Source organism: Temnothorax curvispinosus, unplaced genomic scaffold (genome assembly GCF_003070985.1).
Source record: "Temnothorax curvispinosus isolate PA1 unplaced genomic scaffold, ASM307098v1 QBEX01014078.1, whole genome shotgun sequence".
NCBI lineage: Eukaryota > Metazoa > Arthropoda > Insecta > Hymenoptera > Formicidae > Temnothorax > Temnothorax curvispinosus.
This window is the reverse complement of record NW_020223858.1, coordinates 288,093-312,414: the sequence shown is the minus strand read 5'-3', so window position 1 is coordinate 312,414 and position 24,322 is coordinate 288,093. Positions and strand designations below refer to the sequence as shown.

At 34.4% G+C, this 24,322-nt stretch overlaps 2 protein-coding genes across 8 annotated transcripts; one reads left to right on the top strand and one right to left on the bottom strand.

Annotated features, from left to right (window-relative positions):
- The first annotated feature begins 14 nt into the window (after positions 1-14).
- LOC112464270 (1-phosphatidylinositol 4,5-bisphosphate phosphodiesterase-like) lies at positions 15-8,248 on the top strand. Its single transcript, XM_025031152.1, has 19 exons — positions 15-706; positions 827-886; positions 966-1,106; positions 1,463-1,542; positions 1,673-1,808; positions 2,508-2,608; positions 3,095-3,261; positions 3,347-3,557; positions 3,664-3,922; positions 4,022-4,219; positions 4,349-4,496; positions 5,308-5,465; positions 5,670-6,072; positions 6,198-6,368; positions 6,449-6,589; positions 6,727-6,904; positions 7,000-7,203; positions 7,323-7,569; positions 7,950-8,248. The coding sequence occupies exons 1-19, from the start codon at positions 536-538 to the stop codon at positions 8,016-8,018; spliced, it is 3,243 nt and encodes a 1,080-aa protein (XP_024886920.1). The 5' UTR covers positions 15-535; the 3' UTR covers positions 8,019-8,248.
- A 117-nt stretch (positions 8,249-8,365) lies between these two features.
- LOC112464269 lies at positions 8,366-24,289 on the bottom strand. 7 transcript variants are annotated; one of them, XM_025031151.1, is made up of 23 exons: positions 24,087-24,289; positions 21,260-21,648; positions 19,221-19,339; positions 18,924-19,081; positions 17,953-18,840; positions 17,150-17,337; positions 17,015-17,057; positions 16,298-16,456; positions 15,016-15,154; positions 14,736-14,933; positions 14,490-14,648; positions 14,241-14,417; positions 13,885-14,036; positions 13,716-13,795; positions 13,202-13,534; positions 12,548-12,809; positions 12,385-12,470; positions 12,085-12,304; positions 11,567-11,979; positions 9,928-10,112; positions 9,386-9,660; positions 8,921-9,059; positions 8,366-8,835 (listed from the first exon to the last, which is right to left on the bottom strand). In XM_025031151.1, exons 2-23 carry the CDS (start codon positions 21,502-21,504, stop codon positions 8,630-8,632), a joined length of 4,824 nt encoding a protein of 1,607 aa, XP_024886919.1. In that variant the 5' UTR covers positions 21,505-21,648; positions 24,087-24,289; the 3' UTR covers positions 8,366-8,629. The 7 variants fall into 7 exon arrangements, with proteins under 7 accessions (XP_024886919.1, XP_024886912.1, XP_024886914.1 ...); XM_025031144.1 differs by lacking the exons at positions 8,366-8,835; positions 8,921-9,059; positions 9,386-9,660; positions 9,928-10,112 and adding an exon at positions 11,005-11,275 and having other exon boundaries at positions 17,932-18,840; XM_025031146.1 differs by lacking the exons at positions 8,366-8,835; positions 8,921-9,059; positions 9,386-9,660; positions 9,928-10,112 and adding an exon at positions 11,005-11,275 and having other exon boundaries at positions 14,490-14,621; positions 17,932-18,840.
- Positions 24,290-24,322: the final 33 nt, after the last annotated feature.

Sequence of the window (24,322 nt, the reverse complement as noted above, 5' to 3'; positions counted from 1 at the left end):
ATCACGCACGCGTAGCGTGCGTAATGGGGCACTTTCCATGCACGTGTTGCATAATATTATTATATATCATCCAAAAATGTGTATTTCTGTCAACGTTATCCGGCTTTCCATATTGCTCCCTTAATTCCTTCAATAGCATTTTAGCCTCGAAAACGTTAAAACGAAATCGCGCAGCTATCACAATCGCTCTTTTCTCGTAACAATGATTCGCGCATTATATTTGACTATTAAGTAACTATATAACAGAGTATTGTAACTGTATAACAGAGTTATGGTTATTAAGTTACTATAATATATAACAGAGTACCTCTTACAGAAGGTTTCGCCATACTCGCGCTTATGTAAGTTTAGAATCTCTGTTACGCAGCGGGTTTCCATCGTATTGAATCCTCATACAGCAAATTAGATATAACTAATTGCATTATGCCCTGGGACACAAGTCCCCCGCGATGGCACTCTCTCATTTGAGCATCGGGCAAGCTTAAGTTCACATCGAAGTTTACCTTAACGTCGTTCCGCTTAAAGTTGCCGAACCATGACAAAGAAGTTCGAATTTAATTGGCGCATCGAAGTGCCGGAGCTCTTGAGAAATGGCTCGGTGTTCGATCGATGGTTCGAAGACAAAGAGACGACTGAATACGAGCCGAATTGCCTATTCAAAGTCGACGAGTACGGCTTCTTCGTATACTGGAAAAGCGACGGCAAGGTATATAACTTTACTGTAGAATCCTCGTAGCTTCACTTTTAAACAGCTAAATCGTCCGGTTATTATTTTTCAACAAACAATGTAAATATTGTAAATAACTTATGGCTTATTATTTTATAGGATGGTGATGTCATAGAATTGGCTCAAGTGAGCGATATTCGTTATGGGGGCACGCCAAAGGTAAATCTAGCGTAAAGAAAGATTCAAAATGAAAATATTATAGTAATAATAATTTGTTTTATATCGACGATCGGTCTAGGATCCAAAGTTATGCAATAAATTAAGTAAACACGGAACTTTGGAGCAATTGGATCAAAAAAGTTTAACTATATGCTCCGGGGTGGATTATACGAACATTACTTATCAGCATGTTGTATGCCCGGATGCACAAACAGCCAAGGTAATAATCGGAAAGTTGTGAATAGATTAAAACTCTATATACATAAATTCAAACTTTAGAATATCTATGGATATTGCTAAAATCATTTTTAAAATTTAATTCAACAATTATTTTATTTTTAACGTTATTAAATTACTCGTGGGAGCACAACTGAACATTGGCCGCTAATGTGCAGAATTACATTACTCGCGATTTAACATTTAATTTACCCTTTTACCTTTTGTTTTAGATATACGTTTGCGTTTACATTTATTTTATATATATGTTACTTTATTGTTAATGCAATTGATACCCTCAATTATCTTCTGATTCAACTTCTCTTCATGTTAATGCCAATCTGTGGTTAATCAATTCAGGATTGGCAGGCTGGTTTGCGTTTAATTACGCACAACACGAAAGCAAGTAACGTTTGTCCAACGATACAGCTTATGAAGCAGTACGTATTCATTAACTTGAATCCAACTGCGGCTGCGCAAAAATTGCAAATAAATATTTGTACGAACGCTAATGCTGTTTATTTTGATCCATTATATAAAACTTGACTGATCGTTGCTCGGATCTGCTAGTTGGATGCGGCTAAGTTTCCAAGTCGATCCGAAGGGAAAGGTACCCGTGAAAGTGATATCAAAGACTTTTGCATCTGGAAAGACCGAGAAACTCGTTTATCAAGGATTATCGGAGCTAGGTCTGCCTAGTGGAAAGGTGAGTCAATAAGTACGGGCATTTTCAAAAGACCTTAATTAACATTTGAACGGGATCAATAAAGTTTACTTAAAGTTCGTTCAGGGAAATTTCAAAATTGTCATCGCTGCAAGTAGTTTTCCAATTTCAATTGAAATAGAGAAATAATACCTTAATTGTTCGACGACGTGACAATGTTTCGCTTGCAAATGATTTTTGAACATAAATTTAATCGTGAAAATCTTACATTACCTCGTATATATACGAAGTTATTATTTTATTACTATTTCATATACAATACGTAATGTATTTATGTTTTTAAATATTCTTATTTGGCATATAATATTGCTTAATATTAATATTAATGATATTTAATATTAAGTAATACTATACGCCAAATAAGAATATTTAAAAACATAAATACATTACGTATTGTATATAAATAATAATAAAATAATAACTTCGTATAGGTATATACGAGGTAATATAACATTTTTACGATTTTTATGTTTAAAAATCATTTGCAACCGAAACATTGTCACGTCGTCGAACAATTAAGGTAATATATGCCAAATATTACTTAATATTTAATATGTTAATGTTGATGTTAATTATAAGTGAGAACTAATATTTATTCAATCTTAATATCGATATTAATAAAATATATATTAATGCGCGCGCGTTATTATATTTTACATATGGCTATTTTTCACGTTTTAGAATGACAAAATAGAACCAGAGGCCTTCACGTTCGACAAGTTTTATAGCTTGTACTTTAAGATATGTCCTAGGAATGATATCGAGGAACTTTTTCAATCCATGTAAGTATTAACCCGCGCGTTGCATTAGTATATTGTGCACCAAGGGGCGAAAGTAGCGTTTTTCAGACTCGTGTGATTTGCCGCCCTCGCCTTCGGCTCGGGCGGCAAATCACACGAGTCTGAAAAAGCTTTCGCCCAGAGGTGCACACGATATTTTTCACAATATCTTTACGGAAAGTTCGACCTCCATGCCTAGAGAGAGGCGAGAGTGGCCATTTCACGCCAGGGCGGCATAGCGGGACGAAAATGGCCACTTTCGTCCCTAGGGCGGAAAGTGGCCATTTTCGTCCCTGTTTAACGGGACGAAAGTGATCACTTTCCGCCCTAAGGAGGAAAGTGGTTACTTTCGTCACGCTAATGCCGTCCTGGCGTGAAATTGGTCACTTTCGCCCCTCTCTACAGGCATGGAAAGTCGAACTTTCCGTGGAGGTGTTGTGAAAAATAATTTTACACGAAGGAGGTATCATTGTTTTCCACGTTATACAGCACGAAGGGGAAAACTGATACCATAAGTTTGCTGCAATTGGTGGAATTTATGAACACGAAGCAAAGGGATCCGCGACTCAACGAGATATTATATCCGCTTTACACGGAAAAGAGATGTACAGAAATCATAAATGACTACGAGACGGACGAGAAAGCGAAAGCGGAAAGTGAGTTCCCGCAAAGTTAAATTCTCTTTTGTCATTATCCGTTTTTTACGCCCAAAATAACGTTTCGATGTTTTATTACCCTCAGAGAAGCTGACGAAGGATGGTTTTATACGATACTTAATGTCGGATGAGAACGCGCCGGTGTTCTTAGACAAATTGGAAGAATGGATGGACATGGACCAGCCGCTCGCTCATTATTATATCAATTCGAGTCACAATACTTATCTCAGCGGACGTCAGATCGGTGGCAAGAGCACCGTTGAAATGTATCGACAGGTTCTGCTTGCTGGTTGCAGGTGATCTTTCAGTTGTTGTAACGACGACATATAAAAACGTATCGACGGAGAAATATTTCAAAATAATTCCGAAGAGAAAATTAAAGAAGAACTATCGCGACTGTAGGTGCGTCGAGCTGGACTGTTGGGATGGAAAGGGCGAAGATGAGGAGCCTATCATAACTCACGGCAAAGCTATGTGCACCGACATCCTTTTCAAGGATGTGATCTACGCTATAAGAGACACCGCGTTCGTTACTTCCGAATATCCCATAATTCTGAGTTTCGAGAATCACTGCTGCATGAAGCAGCAATATAAACTGGCGAAATACTGCGACGAAATATTTGGCGACCTGTTGCTGAAGGAGCCCTTGAAAGATTATCCTGTGAGTGAGAGACGTCATGTTTAATGACCGCGATCCAGTGAATTAAAATTAATCACACGAGTACATGCGACAATGTGTACTGTACGACATTATTTCCAGCTCGAGCCTGGGTGCCTTCTTCCTCCGCCGAGCGCGCTGAAACGCAAGATATTGATAAAAAACAAACGATTGAAGCCGGAAGTGGAAAAGGCCGAGCTCGAGCTCTTCCGCGCCGGACAGTTCGAAGATAAGGATGAAGTGGTAGAGGATGCCAGTGCCCCTGCAGTTGCTCCACCTCCAGAGCCAGAGCCGCCAAAGGTGATTAACCACATTAATGAATCTTTAACAAGGCGGAAGTTGAATTTTGCTCTCCCTCTTTCACTCTTCTTCTTTCTGAAAAATTAAAATTTTTGGCGTTCCATCTTCGATACGTTTACGGTTGTGCAGGAAGGCGAAGCTCCTGCTGCAGGCGAAGGAACTGAAGAGGTACAAGCGGTTCAATACACGGGTAGTACAATGCGGGTCCATCCTTATCTCTCGGCAATGATAAACTACGCGCAGCCAATAAAGTTCCAGAGTTTCGAAGCTGCAGAGAGTATGTAGTATATTTAACGAAATATCATACTTATCTGTAATTGAGTATATTAGGATAATGACGCACGATTTTATGTGAAAACTTTAAGAAAACTTTATAAAAATTATTTTAAACACTAAAACTATACCAAAGCAGTTTGAAAAATATCTAAATTTCAATTTTTTATCAAAATATACGGTACATTTTCTGAAATTTCTCCGTGACTTTTGTTATAATATTTAAATGATCAAATTGATTAATTTATTTTTTCCCTTCATCTCTTTTTATATTTATCTTACATCTTGTTCTTCAATTATTTTAAAGTGCGTTGTATTTTAATATTAAAACTACCAAAGTAGTAAAAATAATTTAGTTTGTAATTTTTATCTTTATAACAATACATTTTTTTAGATTTTCCGTGATTTTTATTGCAATATGTAAATTATTAAATCAATCAATTTACTTTCTCCTTCCTTCCTTTTTTCAAAAAAATATATAGTAGTATATTTAAATATAAGATATAGATAATCATCAGTTTAAGTAGGTATTAAAATTTGTGTCCGTGTATTAATTTTTTTAGGAACCTTTTAGTTGTAAAATTACGCAAAAATGTTGTTGTGAATCTGTAAGCGCGTGAAATTTAATAGTACTCTTTCTCTCTCGCGAAGAGTTTTTCGTATAATAATGTACCTTAAATTTACCGAGGGGTAACGGGTGTGTATGTGGTAGTGCATACGTCCCGAAGACTTAAGGAGGGTTAAATGAATGAGCGTACACGTGCGCGCGTGTCGCGCGCGCGACATGTACTAATGTCTCGACCCCGACGTTGCAGGCAAGAATATACATCATAATATGTCTTCGTTCTCCGAGACTGCCGCTCTTAACTATCTGAAAACTCACTCCGTGGAGTTCGTTAATTACAACAAGCGGCAAATGAGTCGAATATATCCAAAGGGCACGAGGGCTGATTCGTCGAATTACATGCCCCAGGTAACTGCAACAATATATATACAAACGCGCTTAGATTCTCCGCAGAGCTATTAGTCACGTATATATCCCTATTGCGTAATGGTATATATGGACTGCATTGCAGGAAGTCGCACGTTCTTTCGTCAGACATTATTTTGAGAAAAATAAAGGACTTTCTTGGTTTCGCGTATACTCGTTTTATACGAGATGCTCGTCTTTATTTAGGTCTTCTGGAACGCCGGTTGCCAGATGGTGGCTTTAAACTTCCAAACTCCCGATCTGCCGATGCAGCTCAATCAAGGGAAATTCGAGTACAACGGTACGACGGGTTACTTGCTGAAACCCGACTTCATGCGGAGGCCCGATCGAAGCTTCGATCCTTTTTCCGAGGACGTCGACGGCATCATCACCGCGCAGTGCGCGGTACAGATCATTGCCGGGCAGTTCTTGTCGGACAAGAAGGTGGGCACGTACGTGGAGGTGGATATGTACGGTCTACCGGCAGACACGATTAAGAAGGAATTCAGGACACGAATGGTACCGTCAAACGGTCTGAATCCGGTCTACAACGAGGAGCCGTTCTTGTTCCGGAAGGTCGTGCTTCCCGATTTGGCGGTGCTCAGATTTGGTAATGACGTCTCTTCTTCATAATATATACCTAAGGATATATTCATCGCGATATAAATTTGAAATAAACAAATGCTGCCATTCACCGAATATTTTTTTCAATCATATGTTTCATCTCGCGTATAGGTGTGTACGAAGAGAACGGCAAATTGCTCGGACAGCGAATCTTACCCTTGGACGGGCTTCAAGCCGGCTACAGACATATCTCCTTGAAGACCGAAGCGAACTTCCCGATGGCGTTGCCCATGCTCTTCTGCAACATAGAGCTCAAGATTTACGTCCCCGATGGATTCGAAGGTAGCATCTCAGCCGCGCGGCTCAAAAATAGTAGCACTCTTCGCGGCTTTCGCTCACACGGAGCCCGCCTCCAATTTCAGATTTTATGGCCGCCTTGTCGGATCCGGGTGGTTTTAACAAGGCTGCCGAGAAGCAAACTGAGACGATGAAGGGACTCGGAATAGAACAGACGGATGCCAAGGCGGACGCTAAGAAGAAGAAAGAAGAAGAAGCGAAGAAGGGTAATAATTCATTTACTGCAAAATGTGTTTTTTATATATTAAAAAATGATGATTAAATTAAATGGTAGAGGAGCAGAAAATTATACCAAATATTGTTTGTTATATGCGGTATGTATGCAATTCTTACGCAATTTCAGCGGAGGTATTAAAACTGGAACCTATTACGTTAGAATCGTTGAAAAAAGAGAAAGGTTTCAAAATGGGCAAAAAGCACCAGAAAGAGTTGGATACCATGAGGAAGAAACATGCTAAAGAAAGACAAACTATGCAGAAGAATCATTGTAGTGCCATCGAGAAGTTAACCAGAGGAAAAGAGTGCGTTGGAATTTACAATAATTCAGTAATTCTATTGCGCAAAGAGAGATTTGAGAAATTTACGATATATTTAATATTTAATGATATTTTCACAGCAAAAATGCACTGGCGCAGGACGCAAATGTGAAAAAAGTTATAAGCGAACAAACGGCCCAATGGTCCGCCATGATGGAGAAGCAGAGGAAGGAAGAATGGGAATTACTGAAGAATCAAACGCAGAGCTCTCGCGACGAGTTAAAGAGACTGATCGAGGTCGTGCAAGCCACGCAAGTTAAACAGATGCAGGCGAAACATGACAAGTTGGTTCACCCCATTTATTCGTTTTGCTATATTTCTCGCCGATTAATCTCCGCAATAGACATAAGTTCTGATTCTTTTTTTGTCACACATCGTTTGAATACGTTAATTAATATTGTAGAGACATAAAGGATTTAAATACCAATCAAGCGAAAGCGTCCGTGGAAACGGCGAAGGAAGTAATGAACGACAAGACTTTGAGAACGAAGGGTGAGAAGGACAGAAGGCTTCGCGAAAAGAAGCAACAGAATACGAAAAAATTTGTCGACGAGAGGAAGACTATAGAAATCAAGCAGGGCCGTGAAAAAGAGAAACTGAAGGTTACGCACGGAAAACAAGTGGAGGACCTGGACAAAGACATCAATACAGTAAGTTTGAAAGCCATTCGTCCCTGGATATATTCGGTCCTTTTGTAGAAAAAGATATACCGAACTTTTCATGACTCAAGTAAGTTTGCGAAACTTGGAAGATGAAAACATTCAATTCCTTTCATAGTCATAATTCTTTTTAGAGCAAAAATTTCATTTCAAAAATTAAGTTTTCATAAATACGCCTTAAATTTTTCCTTTTCTTGAATAAAGAAAAAAGTTTCGATCGTCATTAAACGTTTTGTTGTCCGATACTCGCAAACAGAGAAAATGTATTATAAATAAAATGAATTATAAAGAAGCAAGCAATCGTGTAACTTTCGCCTATGAAATTAATGTAATTTTGCGAAATAATGCGTATTTGTTTGATCATGTTGCAGAGTATTGAAATATACGAGAACGAAGCGATTGAGTACGACTTATCATCCAAGGCGGAATTCTATATATAGTTTTCTCTTAATTTCTATATCATCATACTTATCGTTTGATGTTTGTTGTTTTATATTTTGTGTAATACATATATTTATTTTTCTATTTTTCATAATGATATATCTTTTTATACTATTATTACTACAGCAAATTATTTTTAGCTATGTGTGTAATTCATCGTATATCTATCGTTACTAATCATTGATAAATATTTATGTATTAAGAAATATATGGATAAATAAAGGAATGGCGTTCCAAAGAAATATCTTGTTAAAATACCTTGTTATGGATTCTATATCATAATTGAACTCCTTTATAAGGGAATGGCATGATGATAAAAGCGTAGAAATAATATATATCGATAAAATAATTTTTAATATCGATTATTATATTTTTAAAATATTTATTAACATAGCTCAACAATTTTAGACCATATTTTATCTCCGAAGTGTAATTAGAACTGCACACAGCTCTATAATTATTTATACGACAATCGGAATGTATAAAACTATCGTTTGGCACGAAATTTTGTACGTTGTTAGACTTTTTTTGTACGTATTAAGAAGTAGTTAAATATTGACGATTAAAATCACAAACATTTAAATTCTCTTGAAATTCTACTGAATTTTATCTAAGAATACACAGCATCTGTACTTTCCTGTAGTTGAACGAAATTTTGTACAAACGGCATACGGTACACACGTAAGGAAGCGATAGACCCGATACACGCTCCAATCCAGTAAACTATCACGTGCTCCAGAGATGAGGTTCCCAGACAGCCGTATTTTAAAGAAGTCGCCAGTGCGGGATTGAAGTAACCACCGGTGTAATTGAAAGCTGAAATACATTGTATGTACATCAAGAATCAACAATACAGACATTTCTTTACGTCACAAAAGAGAATATAAAAATGTTCGCTGACCTGCAACCACCAAAAAAGTCCCCACGAAGGCATCGATGATCGTGCTGAACCTCGGGTTCAAGTCACCTAGCACGCGGGATACCACCCTACACATGCATGTTGCAACGCATTCCACAAGCGCTCCAGTTATAGCGGACACCTGAAAAATCGTCGCACACAATTTGTTAAATTTATTCAATAATAAAATTATTTCACACGGTGTTGAAAACGGTCAATGGGCACGTATTGCATATCACGTGATATACCGGATGAATAATAAAATAATGTTTAAAAAGTAATATTAATTATATCTAAGTAATATTAATTAATTATTTTTAAATATTATTAATAATTTTAATTAATAATTAATTAATATTTTTTAATTTTTTAATATTATTAATAATTTTAATTAGTAATTAATTAATAATTTTATATATTAACGCGAACTGAATTCTGTTCGTGAAATCAGAGGTGATTTGTCCTTGCCTGCAGATCTGTAGTGCAATCGCCGTATGCCCTGTTCTTGTGCGTAGAAGCGAATTGGAACGCCCACAATATTTGGATGTACTTGAATATAATGAGACCGCCAGCCAATTCCGCGCATATCAACAGAAACGCGACGGTCAGGGGTTTCTTATGTATTACTACATCCTCCATGTGTGTATAAGGGCACGCCGAAGCTTCATCCCAGTTTATCGACCACCAGATTGTTAATAGAAACAAATAAAGCGCATACATCCACACTCCCCAATTGTCCGCAACTGTAGAGAGAAGTTTACATTTCTTTCTTGGGAAAAACAAGGAAGAATAAAGGCAAATTGTTGTTGTAACGTGTATAATAAGAATGACACAAAATAATACAAAAAAATTTAATTGATAGCTTATAATGGTACATACATTGAAAAAATATAACGCTAATATATAATACGCAACGTATAAATATAATTATAATATAAATAATGGGTAAATCCGTAGTCATCGTTTATCAAAAATCGCATGTTGATTTATAAAACAGAGAGCAGACTTACTTATAATGAGCTCAAAACATGCCCCGCAAAGTTCTGCCGTAGCTATGAATTCGAGGACCAAAGTTCTCGTGAGAGGATAAGAATCAAGATAAAATAGCGTATAGAGCCTCAGCCAATACGCTATCCAAATCGTGACTCCGATGTACGCTGTAGACACTATCAAGTCTATTGATCCAGGCATTATCCTATTAAGATACGTGCCATTTAAACAAGTGCGGCATCAGCATAATAAAAACGTATGAGCGTAATAAAGCACATCCGATGTAACTCCGCGTGCTAGAGAGATCTACCGTTTATCTTTATACCATCCAACACAGCGTTATATAATTAATACAATTTTACAACAGATCATCAATTTAGAAATTAACGGATATAAATTAACGGATACGCTTATTTTATCAACAAGATTATTGAATATTTTACCGTGTGATAACGTATTCAATGTGATGTGTATTCAATGATAAGACACGAAACTAAAAATTCATTATGTAATTGATTTACTAATTCTACGAATTTGCCTAGTCTAATCGAGAGATACGGTAAAAACTTACGGGATAATCACCAAATCACACTGGTTGTTATTTCAACTTTTGTTACCTCGATTTTCATAAATACTGTGCGCACGATACATTTGCATCGAGTAGGGCTTCACGCAGCGGTTATTTAAAACTAGGGAGTGCCAAATATATCTACGCGAATATGTCGCGAGGCTTTAAATAACTCGCCGAGATTGTCACGAAGCATAGTATTATAAAGCAACAGAATTGCTATTGATACTATGTAAAGAATATCTTTAAAACTGGCTAAAAAAAAATTCAGAAAAAATTAAATTATATTTCAGTAAAGCAAAATTTGGAACTACATTTTCATATTTTCGTCAGTATACGATCGATAAAGATTCTCGTAAAGAACCGAGTGGCGCAATGCACCAATGACGTCGTGGATGCTGCAGAATGTATATCTGATACTGTCAAAACTTTCACTTTAAACAATCTATACAAAAAATCTGTTATAGATCTATTTCAATGACATGAAATAAAACACATATCAAGGTCAATCATAAAGGGACTCCACGCATACAATCAGAAATCATATCTGCAGTTTTATTCGCTTCATGAATTAACTACATTATTTTATATAGATTGAAATAAATGATTTCATGTATTTTGAGAATGTGGACTAACACTAATCTTATCACTGTAAAAAAAGAAACATTTATTTACAAGAATTGGAGGACTCCCCTTTGTGTTTTTTAGCAGTGATATGAGAGTCATCTTGATTCTGCGTTCTTGATACTAGCCTAGGAATTCGTTTAGCTTTCAAGTAGGACATTGTTTCGGTTGATGACCTAAAAATTGATAAAAATGATCGATAAATTAATGCGGTTATACGTGTTAATTATACAAGAAAATGTCTAATAAATTCCATGTAGTTTTTAGAGAGTTGTATCACATTTTTATATGGAATGCATTTTCGAAAAACATTTCTCGAGAAAGTTCAGATTTATGGGGATTCCATTAATAGGGAATTGCAATGAAAAAAGTCAAGTTAGGAAAAATTTATATAGCTGTGTATGATCGTATTTTAGTAATACTGAGAACAATTATAACACTATAAAAGGTACATGTATTGTGCATACCTTGTATTTTTCTGTTCCGTCAACACTTCCGTTGGATTACTCTCATTACTCGAATTAGAAGTCAGAGAATAAGGAATGATCTGATAAGTTTTACCAACAAATTCGTTAGGTGACTCAGTATTTTCTGTCACAAACGAGACAATTCGTGTTTCTGCTTCACTTGTAGACTTTCTTTTACTTTCAGGTTCCGACTTCGCAGTCTTTGCGTCTGTCTGATTTTCGACCTTCGGTTTCAGCTTGCCATCTTGCGTGGGGAAAATTACAGTAGGCAAGTTAATAGTTTTATCCCCTTTGGTGTTATTCATCAATTTAATTAGCAAATTCGATAACTCCTCTCTTTTTCTCGTTACGACAATTTCCTCGAACCAGGTTTTCAAGGTTTTAATTGGCAAAGTATAATCTTTAATAGGATCCTAAAAAAAGGAAAAAAGCTCATAATTACATTAATAATTTATGTAATTATACGTATAAAAAGTAACACAATAATATAAAAAATAAAGGTATTTTAATATACTTGCCTTGAAAAAATGTTCCACATACTGCAATACATACAATCCGCAATCAGTAAAATTTGATTGCTGGGGTACTTTCGGACATGCTCCCTTAATAGTATCTTTCGAGAATGTCTTTTCTACACCAAGTTTGGCAACATGTTCACAACTTAAATAATCTCTTAACGTAGCAACTACCCGTGCTCTACTAGCGCCAGCAAGTGAATCGAATATCAATATGCAGGGACTATAAATTAAATTATTTAAATATTAAAACCACAATATACATCAATTACATCAAGTACATGATATAGACATGCTACTTACAGCTTGACAATTTCCGTTGGTTCTTCCTTAACTTCAACTTTAATGTTGATCTGGGTTTTATTTTCTTCCGGTTGCTCAGTCTCGTCCTATAAGTAAAATATGTTGCATATAATCAACTGTTTTAGAAAAAAAAAAAAATTATCAACAATAAAATTTATTCTACGTCTTCGTCGCTGTCGACTTCCATCTCATCATCGTCGCCTTCTGCTTCGTCTCTCTCAGATCCATCATCTAGTTGGTCTATCGTTATGGTCGTTGTTACAGGAGTGATTGTTGTAGACCCAATTGTGACAGTTTTTGTTTTTAACTCTTTTATTTTTTTGCTCTTTTGCACAGTCTTATGAGCGTCGTTGGGTTTCGTAGCACAGGTGGAGACTTTTCCGACTAATCCAGGAAAGCAAATAATAGCCAAGAACCAATGTGCGCTATAAACAAATTATATTATTATGTAAAATGATCTTTGTTTATATTACCAAAAGTCAATAGAATTATTGAAAATAAAATAAATAAAATTGATCGACTTATTTATTATATATTATAAATTTAATGAGGTAAATTTCAATATGAGCCTAAGGCACGGATGTGAGCGTCTATGTTTTGAGCATAAAACTTCAAATGTCTTTTTTTCTTTTTTCTCGCCTATATGTAATTGAATTTCTCGTATATGCAATTGATTTCTTTATCTAATGTCCCGATTCTATAATTTTTAAAATCCTCAAGTCTCGCGTAGACTTGAATATTAGAATACCATACAAAGAAGCTTACCGCATTTTAGACCTTGTATTAATTTTATATTAAAATTTGCAAGATTACTTACTGTTCGTTTATAGGAATTATAATAAAATCTTTCTCAAATATATTGACATTCTTCGTCCACTTCTGTACTCTCGCATGCCGCTTGGCGGCTGGTGTCATTGGCACGGCGCTTTCAGCAGCTTGAGCATGTGGGCTAGTTAAACGTTTGTAAAAATACGAACTGAACACGTGAGTTCTATGTTGATCAGATTCTGATAATACCTCTAACGTCAAATACTTCAAATAAAAGTCTATAATCACATCGTTCAAAAACTGATCTTCTGCGAGACACATATAATCTTCAGTGTTAATGGCTATTCCTCCTTTTGCAGGAGGTGGCGGATATACAGTTATTCTATAAAAAAAAATAGTTTTTGTATAAAAACAATTAAACAATATTTATAAACTTATAACTATACGCGAAAAAATCAAGTAACACTAGGTGAAATAGATAAGATTATAAAATATATTTTATCTAATATACCAAGTAATATTAATCTATTAAACAAAAGACAATTATTAAATAAGATTCTCACGTTTGAATGTCATCATTGATACCGGTGGTGTTTGCTGAGTTTTGACTCATCTTCCGTGTAGTAATAACCGATTGTAGACACTGTAAAAACATAAATATATAAAAAAATATATACGTTATGCGTTATTATATGTATAATAAAATAAAATATAATTAAGTCAAATACGTACATCCCTTGGTGATGCTCGTATAAGTATATCGTTTGCTTCCTTAGGATTCAATTCGCCTATTTTATCTCCCCGTGAGAATAAACTTGTTAGTATTGCCTTTGAATCATCCGGTAACTTATCTGGTAATAACGTAATACGTTTATGCGTGTGATCTAGAAAATAATACATCATACAGTATTAATCACCCGGATCTTTTAAGAATCTTTACGAGTCTTACACATATACATATTTGTATAAAAAATTGTTGAGATTAAATAACACTTTTTAAAATAATCATTAAATTACAGAACTACAAAACAAAAAAAACTACAAAAACTATATAAAATATAGAATGTTTGTATATGTCATATAAACACCTTTTCCAGCAGGGTCGTAATATGGCCCCTTTGGATCTTGCATTCCTAATAATTCACGTATCATAGTTCCTGTACTTATAGATGTATAAAAGAATAGTACTGGCATTGTCTTTCCAAAATGAATTAAAAGCTTAATTATATCTCTATATTTGACATCCAAAGTAACAAAACTTGTATCTGTAAAATATTTACAAAGTTTGTAAATTTGTTTATCTGTAGATATATATGTCATAGGTAAAATCAACCTACCATCTTCTAACAAAGGTACGCTAAATCTTACACCAGTATGGGAAATCACTACTTTTTCCCGAGGAATATATTTATAAGAACCTATTCTGACCGTCCGACACTCTAGAGCAGTTTGTGGTAGTTGCCCAATATCTAAAAATTTGTGATTTTCACATATTCCTAAATCCAATATTATCTCATTATTATATTAGTATAGCAGCCAACATGTTAATTGACGATTGACTTATGTTTCTTATAAAATATCACCTTTACTATTTTCTTCATTATCCATCGTAAACTCGTCACATGGACTAGCGTTCGTAATTATTGGTTCTTTATCCAAAATTGTATTCACATCTTCAGTAAAAGAGTCAGTTGCATTACCTACTACTGCATTGCTATTAGTGCTTCCAATTTTTTTAGTTTTGCCTTCTTCCTCTTCGTCAGACGATATTGTCAAACATTCTAGTAATTTATAAAATAATCATTAATATACATGTTATACATACACACATGTTTCATGCACAAAATATGTTACTAAACATACCTGGTTCTTTGTGAATAGGCTTTGGTTTTGAAGCTGCACTCTTACCCTTTCCTCTGGGCCGCTTGCATGTAGGACCGTCTCGTTCTATTTTCTCCAATTTTACAACATTTCGTTCGCTGTTGTTCTTCTTATAGAACATCTATAAAGATATACAATCGTAATATATCTACAAATTAACACAGAAAATGATGACAAAAAAAATTGCAGATAGAAATATTATGATACATTAAGATGAGCGTAGTAAACTGCTTTCAATATGACCTGTAATAATATGGCAATGATATAAAATGTATTAATTTTAGAACTAATTCTTGTTTAAAATCTTCTCTAAATAAAATACTTCTTAAGGGGGGAACCTGAATTAAAAGGCTAAAAAAAGCATAATTTTTGCAATTTTTTTTCTCGGTTTCAATAAAACAAATTTTTTCGAAACTTTTGGGGTGTTTTATGACACATTTCGACATTAACAAAAAAAGTTTTTATAGAAAAATATTGATTTTTAGTATTAAATGTTCAGCAATATCTACAACCACGTTTTTCGAATTCTCGTACAAGATAGAGAAAAATATATTTGACTAATCGACTTGATCCAAAATTTTTTAGTTACATAATTGCATTCTCTTCTATGTAAACCTAAGAGATTTATAAAAAAATTAAATTTAATAAATTTTTTTAAAACAATTAAGTTGAAAATTTTTGGCGAAAATCGTAACTTTTTTTTCAAAGTCACAATTAGTTTAATTTTCGATATTAAAAAATATTTTTAGGTTCACATAGAAGAGAATGCAATTATGTAACTAAAAAATCTTGGATCAAGTCGATTAGTCAAATAGATTCTTCTCTATCTTGTACGAGAACTCGAAAAACGTGGTTGTAGATATTGCTGAACATTTAATACTAAAAATCAATATTTTTGTATAAAAAATTTTTTTTGTTAATGTCAAAATGTGTGATAAAACACCCCAAAAATTTCGAAAAGATTCGTTTTATTGGAGCCGAGAAAAAAATTGCAAAAATTATGGTTTTTTTTAGCGTTCTAATTCAGGTTCCCCCCTTAATAACCATGTGCTGAAATAGCGCTCTAAACTTACTATATATTAAAAAATGCTATGTTAATATAGTCCTCTTAAACTAGATTCTTAATCTTAAGAAAACTAAATTTGTTAGTCATTCATCAGTCAGACAATCGATTATTATAACAGAGTCATTGTAACAGGTTGATCCTTATAACACTGTATTAATAAATATATCAGTCTTCTGGCATCGCAGTCATAATCCTTACATCGACAGACATCCCAGTCTCCTTCCTTTCTGCTATGGGTACAGACTTGACTTCCTCAATTTTTAATTTTGTATTACATCGTTCACATCGGTTGAAGTGTAATGAACTGTAGCCGCAGTGTGGACAGAGAGCAAGCATTCCTTTGACCAAAATAGGTTCCTAGTAATAACACGGTATACTTCGTACTTTTAGCATATCATTTATTTTGAATGATGAACTTTAAGTGTACTCCCTTAATTTGTTACGGAATTCTTATCGATTGCATCAACGTAACGTTATCACACTTGCATATAGATTATCATTAACTATGTTGTATACTGTTTACTTCATTTCATTCTTACATTCCGTTATTTTTTATATGATATATCTATTATATCATTCATACAAATATCAATCAAACATATATACGTTATGGTAATACCTATTATCACTATTATATTATATTAAGGAAATTGGCATAATATAAAAAAAATATTACTGCAAATTATATAAATCATATATTTTTGTATTAATGTTAGATATTATCGACTGTTTCAGAACTATGACATTTTCTAATAATTAAATACTAATTCCAAATTTTAGGAATTTAAGTTTTAGAAAAATAAAATTTCATTATACGTATATTTGCAATATAAACGGAATTGAAAAGAATAACATAACTTTTATGCCAATATCCTTATTTAATCTAATTTTTAAATAATAAACTAACAAGCTTACCTCAGGAGTTTGTGGAGAGGTGTTACTATTTTCATCCGATGTACTGAAAATATTATTTCAGAAGTTTTTGTAATATACAATTGGATATTATATAAACAAATCAATATCAACAAATATAAAATTAGAATATCTTACTTGATATTTTGGGATAACTTTTCAGCGTTCGCAATAGTGCTCACAATTTCCTGAGTAGAATTACAGTCACCATCACTACCATCCAAGGATGACGTATGCATCACACCAGCCTCCACTATGTAGTTTATCCCCAATGCGGGATCATCCACCAAAGAGACTTGTGTTTCACCAGGGAATGAAATATTCACCTAAAAATATTTTATGTAATATATGAATGTATAATCTCACAAAAATTCGATTATTACTGTGTAACGATTATGTGGTTAATAACTCTGGATCAAAATAGCATATAATTGCAATTATCCCATGCAATTGTGCAGCTTATCCCATAAAGCTCTTGGATACTCGCCACGACCATGTTAGATCGTGACGTTAGAGGCGAGAAATGACACGCTGAGAATTATTACGCCATTTTCAAATATTTGAATAAAAAACAACTTTAAATTGCTTTAGCGCACTTATAAAATGTTCTGAAAACTTTTCTCTTCCCTTGACAGTTAATAAACAGCCATAAAATAAATGTGATATGAAGCCTATACAGTTATACGTTTGCGCACAGGCCTCTTTTCTCGCCTTTGACATCACGATCTAACATAGCCGCGGCGAGTACCTAGAAGGTGTAAGAAAAATTTTAAACTTGAATAATCATTGATGTTGAGATAGATATTCCTAATATTTAAAAATATCTGACAAACTTCTCTGAAATTCTCAAATTCTTCCAACTACGTAGCAATCATCCTGTATAGTCTTTCTACAAGTCTTTCAACTTTGTAGAAACATACCTGGCCCAAGACTGCACGTACCTGATCCAATAGGTCGTGTACCGTGCAGTCCTCGTTCGGTATGTCGAACGTAATTAGTCTCTGTTCGCCCGTGGTTAACATCACTAACATTTTTGCCGTATTTCCTTGAATTTGATGCTGAACTATGGCATTTGTTGGATCGTTAATAGTTTTTTGGAGGTAAGCGAAGCTTTCACTTGAGCTGTTCTCGGGTTCCAATCGTGGCGAAGATTGTTGCGTTTGCTCTTTCGCCTCAACACATTCTGGAGAATCGACTTCCATCTCAATACTAGTAACATGTGTATTATGTTCAGCTGATGAAGGGACTGACGTTGCCATAGATGGTTTCTGTGTTTCTTGAGGAGAAACTGAAATCGACTGCGTTCTTTGTTGCACAGAATTTATAAAACGACGTGTAGGATTGTTCAACGGGGATTGACCATGTTGCAAAGTGTTAGAGTGTTGTTGTTGTTGTGTGTTATTTTGTTGAAACCTTTGTTTCTCGATATGCTGTTTCTGTAATTGTTTAAATTTGGCTTGCTTGATTTGCTCATTTAAATGTTCCATATCCGGAGGTTGCACTTTCGTTAGTGTTTTCGAGATTTCAGGAGAAACTATTGCTACAGGTCGCACATGCGACATATTCGGATTACGAATAACAGGTCTCACAATCACATTCTGTCTTGGCGAATTGATAGTCTTGCAAACAGATAGCGTAGATTTGGGACCTGTTGTGTTAGAATTTTGAATCCGGTTTTCCACCGTAGTTACCACGTTTATTCCATCTGGAGTTTGAGATACTATGCCTACTATGCTGTTTGCCAACTGTCGACTTTTAGTCTGGTAAGATTTAGGTAATTTTTTTTCCGTCTGATTTGGATTAAATGATCCAGAATTTACATAAACAGGCTAAAGTAAAGATAACCGTTAGATCATAATTAAAGAAATAAATTTAATTTTTTGCTTAAATATTATTATAGAGTGTAACTCACTGGTGACGTGATATTATTTTGTATATTACTTCTAGTTAAAATGGCAGACTGCTTCTTTTCTTGTAATAACGTATTTTGCTTTATTACAGTAGTATTAGCGTTTTGTATTTTCATTAGCTGCATTTGTTGCCCTTCATTTTTACACTCTGCCTTAATACCTGAAAAAAAAATGGCTTATTCGCAGTATTGCAAGTAAGAAAAATACTAAAAATCTATGTTATGTACACAACACTGAAATATAAATGTAGCTCTGCAGATTTTGTAAAGCACATTAAAATAGCACAAGTATTTGCTTACTTGTATTACTCGCAATGCTCATACTATTTTCATTAACAATATGTGCATTCACGGTAGTTGGTTTCAATATTTCCTGGGATCCAGATATTTCATTCGTTTTGATTATAAAAACATTTTGCCTGAAACATAATAAACGCTATTACAAATACTGTTATACGAGTATATATATATTTTTTACTAAATTTTAACTAAACATATAAGATATTGATACGGATATTGTGTATACACAGTGACTCACGAAAATGTCAAATGTACTACACAACAATTTACGACTATCAGTCATCTACGACTAACTGACTCGAACAAAACAATCAACGAAAACGACCTTTCAATATCAGCACAACATATAAACAAATATATATCTGTGATGTTGCTATAGATATTTTCGTTCACAAATTTTCAAAAAAAATTCCTATTAATAGTACGATTTGATCAGTTTCGTGAATCACTATATGTTGATAAAAAATATACTATTTTATTTTACGGAATATTGCTTATGATGAGCGATTAGATGAAACTAATGAAAAAAAGGATATTGGAACAAAAGTTTGCTACCTGGATGCGAGATACAACTTTATAATGGTGAATTATTCGATAAAAGTTTCAATTTAAGTAAAAAATAAAGAAATTATATTTATATTTTCAAAATAAGATTAGATAAATTTTTTTTTGTTGTATTTTTTCATTTAGATTATACTTATTTTAACATTAACTTAAAATGGGTTTAAGCTAAATCCATTTTTTTTAGATTTAAGATTTTTAATAAGAAATATTGATCGATTAAACTCATATACAATATACTTAGTAAACTGAGAAACTAAAATAGAAATAGAATAGTCACTGGTACAAAAGATCGCTCATAGGCCACACATGTTAAGGATGGATTGTACCAAATATATATTTTACAAAATATTCTAATTACCATTTGCAATTTCTAATCATTATTTCTGATTACTTCTATCATAAATATATATTTATTTTGATTTTGTTATATTTTATTAAATTTTTGATCTATGTGCTTTATCTTAAATATAAATTCTTTATACATACATTCATACACAACACATCATAATCAATACACCAGTAAGCAGGTTTATGATATAAATCTACTTTGGTAATACTTTCTTTGAGGCACACGCGAACAAGAAAACCTCTTGGATAAAATATAAAACATTCAATTTCCTGAACAAACTGAAAAAAAATTACTCAAATCTTATCCTCATAAAAATCGACAAAAACATGAACGTGAATGTAATGTTACAAACGTTAGATGAGATAAATATAAGAACTATAATAAAAAATTAAAAAAGAAGAGTTTACTGTATTCTTAATTTCTTCTTAATATTTTTGCAGCACGTTTTGTTAGCCTATAAATACAGTTTCATTGTTTTAAATATTTGTATAAAAAATTGTATTATGTAAAATAATATTGAATGTAATTAGTTGACATAAACTGCTATACATTTAAAATATACATATTTTTGTACCTCATGTTCATATTTATAAGACGTGCAAAATATAGATACTTAAAGTCACATTTCACTATTTTTACCAAAATCACATTTAAAATTTAATTACATACATATATACATATATGTTCACATATAGTATACGCGGCGTGTTCAATAGCGTGATAGAAGACTACTTTAAGAAGCACCTGTTGTAATAATGTCTCTTTCATGTTATACAATCCTAATGTATGCAAAATATTAATCAAATCTTAAGTGCGTTCTCTAAGAATATTCATAAAGTCATTTTAGGAATCGGAACAACATTATAATCTCAAAAATGTATGGCCCATCAAGATACATATTCTAAGAACTAAAATATTTATATTATTTTAGAACCATTAAAGTTTATCTCATACAACCAGTCATCATATCAACGCCCCATGTATTTCTTCTGAGAGATATTTAAAATTATGAAAATTTAAGTAAATCTCGAATCTCTATATTTCTCATAAAATATCAAAAGCTTAAAGTCGCTCTATCTATCCCGATGCAATTCGATCAATTGAAAATGCATGCTGTATAAGTTACCCTTGTTCCAATCGCGCTGCAGATATTTGATTCCCTAAATTAATAGTTTGCGGGGAGAATATTGCCTGCCTGTTTTGCGGTGCAGTAGTATAAGTCACAAGCTGTTGTGAACCGTTACTGCTATTATTAACGTCCCCATAAACTAACTGAATTCGTTGCCCATCTGCAGTACAGATTCTTGATACTTCTTCTATCGTGAAAGTACCACTGGCATTGGTCACAACGTTAAAATTATATTGTGCCATATTATTCAAAACTTAGAGGCTGGCAAATGCGATCTTTCCTCAATTAACAAATATCAAGATTGGATTGTTGCTAATACATTGAATTAGGCCAATCCATCAAGATCATGTCTGTAGAAGAATCTGCTAGTATTTGTGTGGTACAACCTATGGAAAACAATCACGAATTATATCCGCCTTTTATGTAACATGTATAGATTCTAGTGTTTCAAAAGCAAATACGTCCGAACAATACAATTGTTGCGAAAATATTATTGAAAGAATGTAGAAATATATGTATATTGTGAACTTAACAGCATAAAAACTCGTTAATGTATAAAGAAAAAAAATACAATATTGTAAAATATACTTCAAAATTGCAAACATTATTAAAACGTCTATAGAATATCATGTCTGTAAAATTGTAGGTGTTTAACTGGATTCTGATTGTGTTTAAGTATTTGTATGGTGCACGTATTTCATAAGACATGTATGTAAAATTACATCAGAAATTATAAGACACTATTAGAACATACTAGGTAAAATATAAACATTTAGGGCCGGTTGTTCCAACCTGTTGGTAAACTACCTAATAGTTAAATCATATATATGTTTATCCATCCTTTTTTATCCATTACATTAGACAAAGATGGACATATGATTTAACTATTAGTTAGCTGACCAACAAGTTGGAACAACCGGCCCTTAATGTTCATTAAGGAGAGAGACTTTAGTTTAGTAGAGAGTAAAACACGGAAAAATAAAAGTTCACATTAATAGAAACTGTTCAACTTTTAAAGTAGTCTTCTATAAAAATTAATTTTCCCCCAAAATTCTAAACACAAATTCTGCTAACTTCAAATAATTGTTGTTGCAGAAATATATATATTTATCGCAGCTTTCCTCAGTTCAAAAAAATTATAAACTTTTGTACAATATATGTACTTCAAAGATACCTTATATCATAATTAAAAAAAAAAAAAAATTGACGACGGTGATGTATGTATTTTAGTTGGGTTAATATATATATATGACGTGTTGGTCTATTCATCAAACAAATATAATTTTGCAAATTATAGCAGCCTGTGGCAGAAGATGGTTGAAATAACAACACAATGAAACATTATTGTAAGCAAAACTTCTTATCCCAAAGATATAAAAACAACTTTAATGAAACTATAAATGTATAGCATTATAGTTTTGAGATTGTCGAATTTTATTTTATATACAGAGTGCCTCACCATTGATGTAATTAATTATAGAGAGCACGTCTTTTGACAAAATTTGAAAAACAATATGTATGCCAGTCCACTTAAAAAAAAAATACAATTACTCGTAGTTTTATATATTGTCTTATCAATTATACGTAATTTTGCAAATAACAGCATAGATTATATCACAAAATACGTTCCAACAAATTTTGGAATATACGTATCTCGTGGTGAAGCGTAACAGGAGCGGTTGACGCGAAATTACATGTAGTCGCCCTTTCTTGAGTTTCTAATTAAATAAAATGCCCATATATATGCTAATTAATAATGTATTAACTAATCACTGAATTCACATTAATTACACAACTTAATTGAAAGAAGAAAAGTGTCTAACTTAATAATGATTTTAATGAGTTTATTTTAATACTTAATTTAAGAAATTAATGTAACTTAATTACAAAAAATATGAGTGACACTTAAATGGATACACACAGTGAGTTAGTTGTCGACTTTTGACATAATGAATGAACACGATCTTAAATGACAGAACAGCTGTCATAAAGGATATAAATGACAGATTGTTTAAGTTTAAATATTTTTTCGTGCAGAATGTGAGAAGACGTGAAAATATACAATTTATAATTAACGTGTTATTATAATCGAAAGCACACTTTAACGTGATTCTAGGGACGTCACATGTAATTAGGACAAGGTGATTAAATTTCGCAGACACTTGTCGGAGGAGGCTTTGTGAGGAACCGCGACGGTTTGGCAAACGCGAGAGCTACGGCGATTTTCCGATGCGAGCTGGACGCGACTCGCGACGAAAAACCAGCACGTTCGACCGGCGATCGAAGGCAACGAGTCGCGTCGCGACAGCGTTACGGGAGTAGTTTAAAGCCCCGCAGCGATCATAACCTAAAAAACCAGGGGGGGGACAAAGGAAGTCGCGGCCGCGCTTTCTCGCCTCCTCGACGCAACGGCCGTCACGGGAATCGATCGGGGGTCCGCCGGGCGAGCCGACCGATCGCGGGGAACGAGAGGTCGGCGCGTTTACGGCGACCCGAAACGAGAAATCGGCCGCGGTACCGTGTTCGTTTAGACACGGGCACTCTCCTAACCTCGTCGCGCGGATTAAGGGATTAGTTGCGGGAACGGGGAGGGGCTCTGAAGGCCGGTATCGACACGTTATCTCGCGGCGAGGCGCGGCGTGGCGGCCGATTGACAATCCGCCCGCGGAACACGTGGCCGTTCCTCGCGGGGACGCGTGCGAGGAGACGGGCGACGAGACGGCGACCGCGATCCTTTTTCTCCTCTCTCTCTCTCGGCCACTTTTGCCACGGGATAACCGTGTTCCGCGCTCGCAAAACTGTGCCGTACAACAGCGATACTCACGATAGTTCGCACACGTCGTCTCACAGACACGCCGTAAACGAACACCCGTGTGAACGACGCGATTCAGCACTTCGACTCGCTCCTCTCCGCTCTCACTTCGCTTTCGCTGCGTTCGGCGCAAGTAAATAACAACTGCACTTCGCCATTTTACGCTGTACGCATCCACTCGGGCACTCGTAGCGGGCGAATCGCGCGCTGCGATCACCGCCGCCGCCGACGATGAACGGGCGGGCCGG

Bases quoted from the DNA above. Each gene is read 5' to 3' on its own strand.
- LOC112464270 (XM_025031152.1), top strand. From the start codon at position 536: ATGACAAAGAAGTTCGAATTTAATTGGCGCATCGAAGTGCCGGAGCTC. The intron at 6,369-6,448 runs GTAGCATCTCAG...CTCCAATTTCAG, and splicing joins CGTCCCCGATGGATTCGAAG to ATTTTATGGCCGCCTTGTCG. The intron at 7,204-7,322 runs GTTGGTTCACCC...TTAATATTGTAG, and splicing joins ATGCAGGCGAAACATGACAA to AGACATAAAGGATTTAAATA.
- LOC112464269 (XM_025031151.1), bottom strand. From the start codon at position 21,504: ATGGCACAATATAATTTTAACGTTGTGACCAATGCCAGTGGTACTTTC. The intron at 19,082-19,220 runs GTAAGCAAATAC...TTTTTTTTTCAG, and splicing joins GAGCATTGCGAGTAATACAA to GTATTAAGGCAGAGTGTAAA. The intron at 14,934-15,015 runs GTATGTTTAGTA...ATAAATTACTAG, and splicing joins GCCTATTCACAAAGAACCAG to AATGTTTGACAATATCGTCT.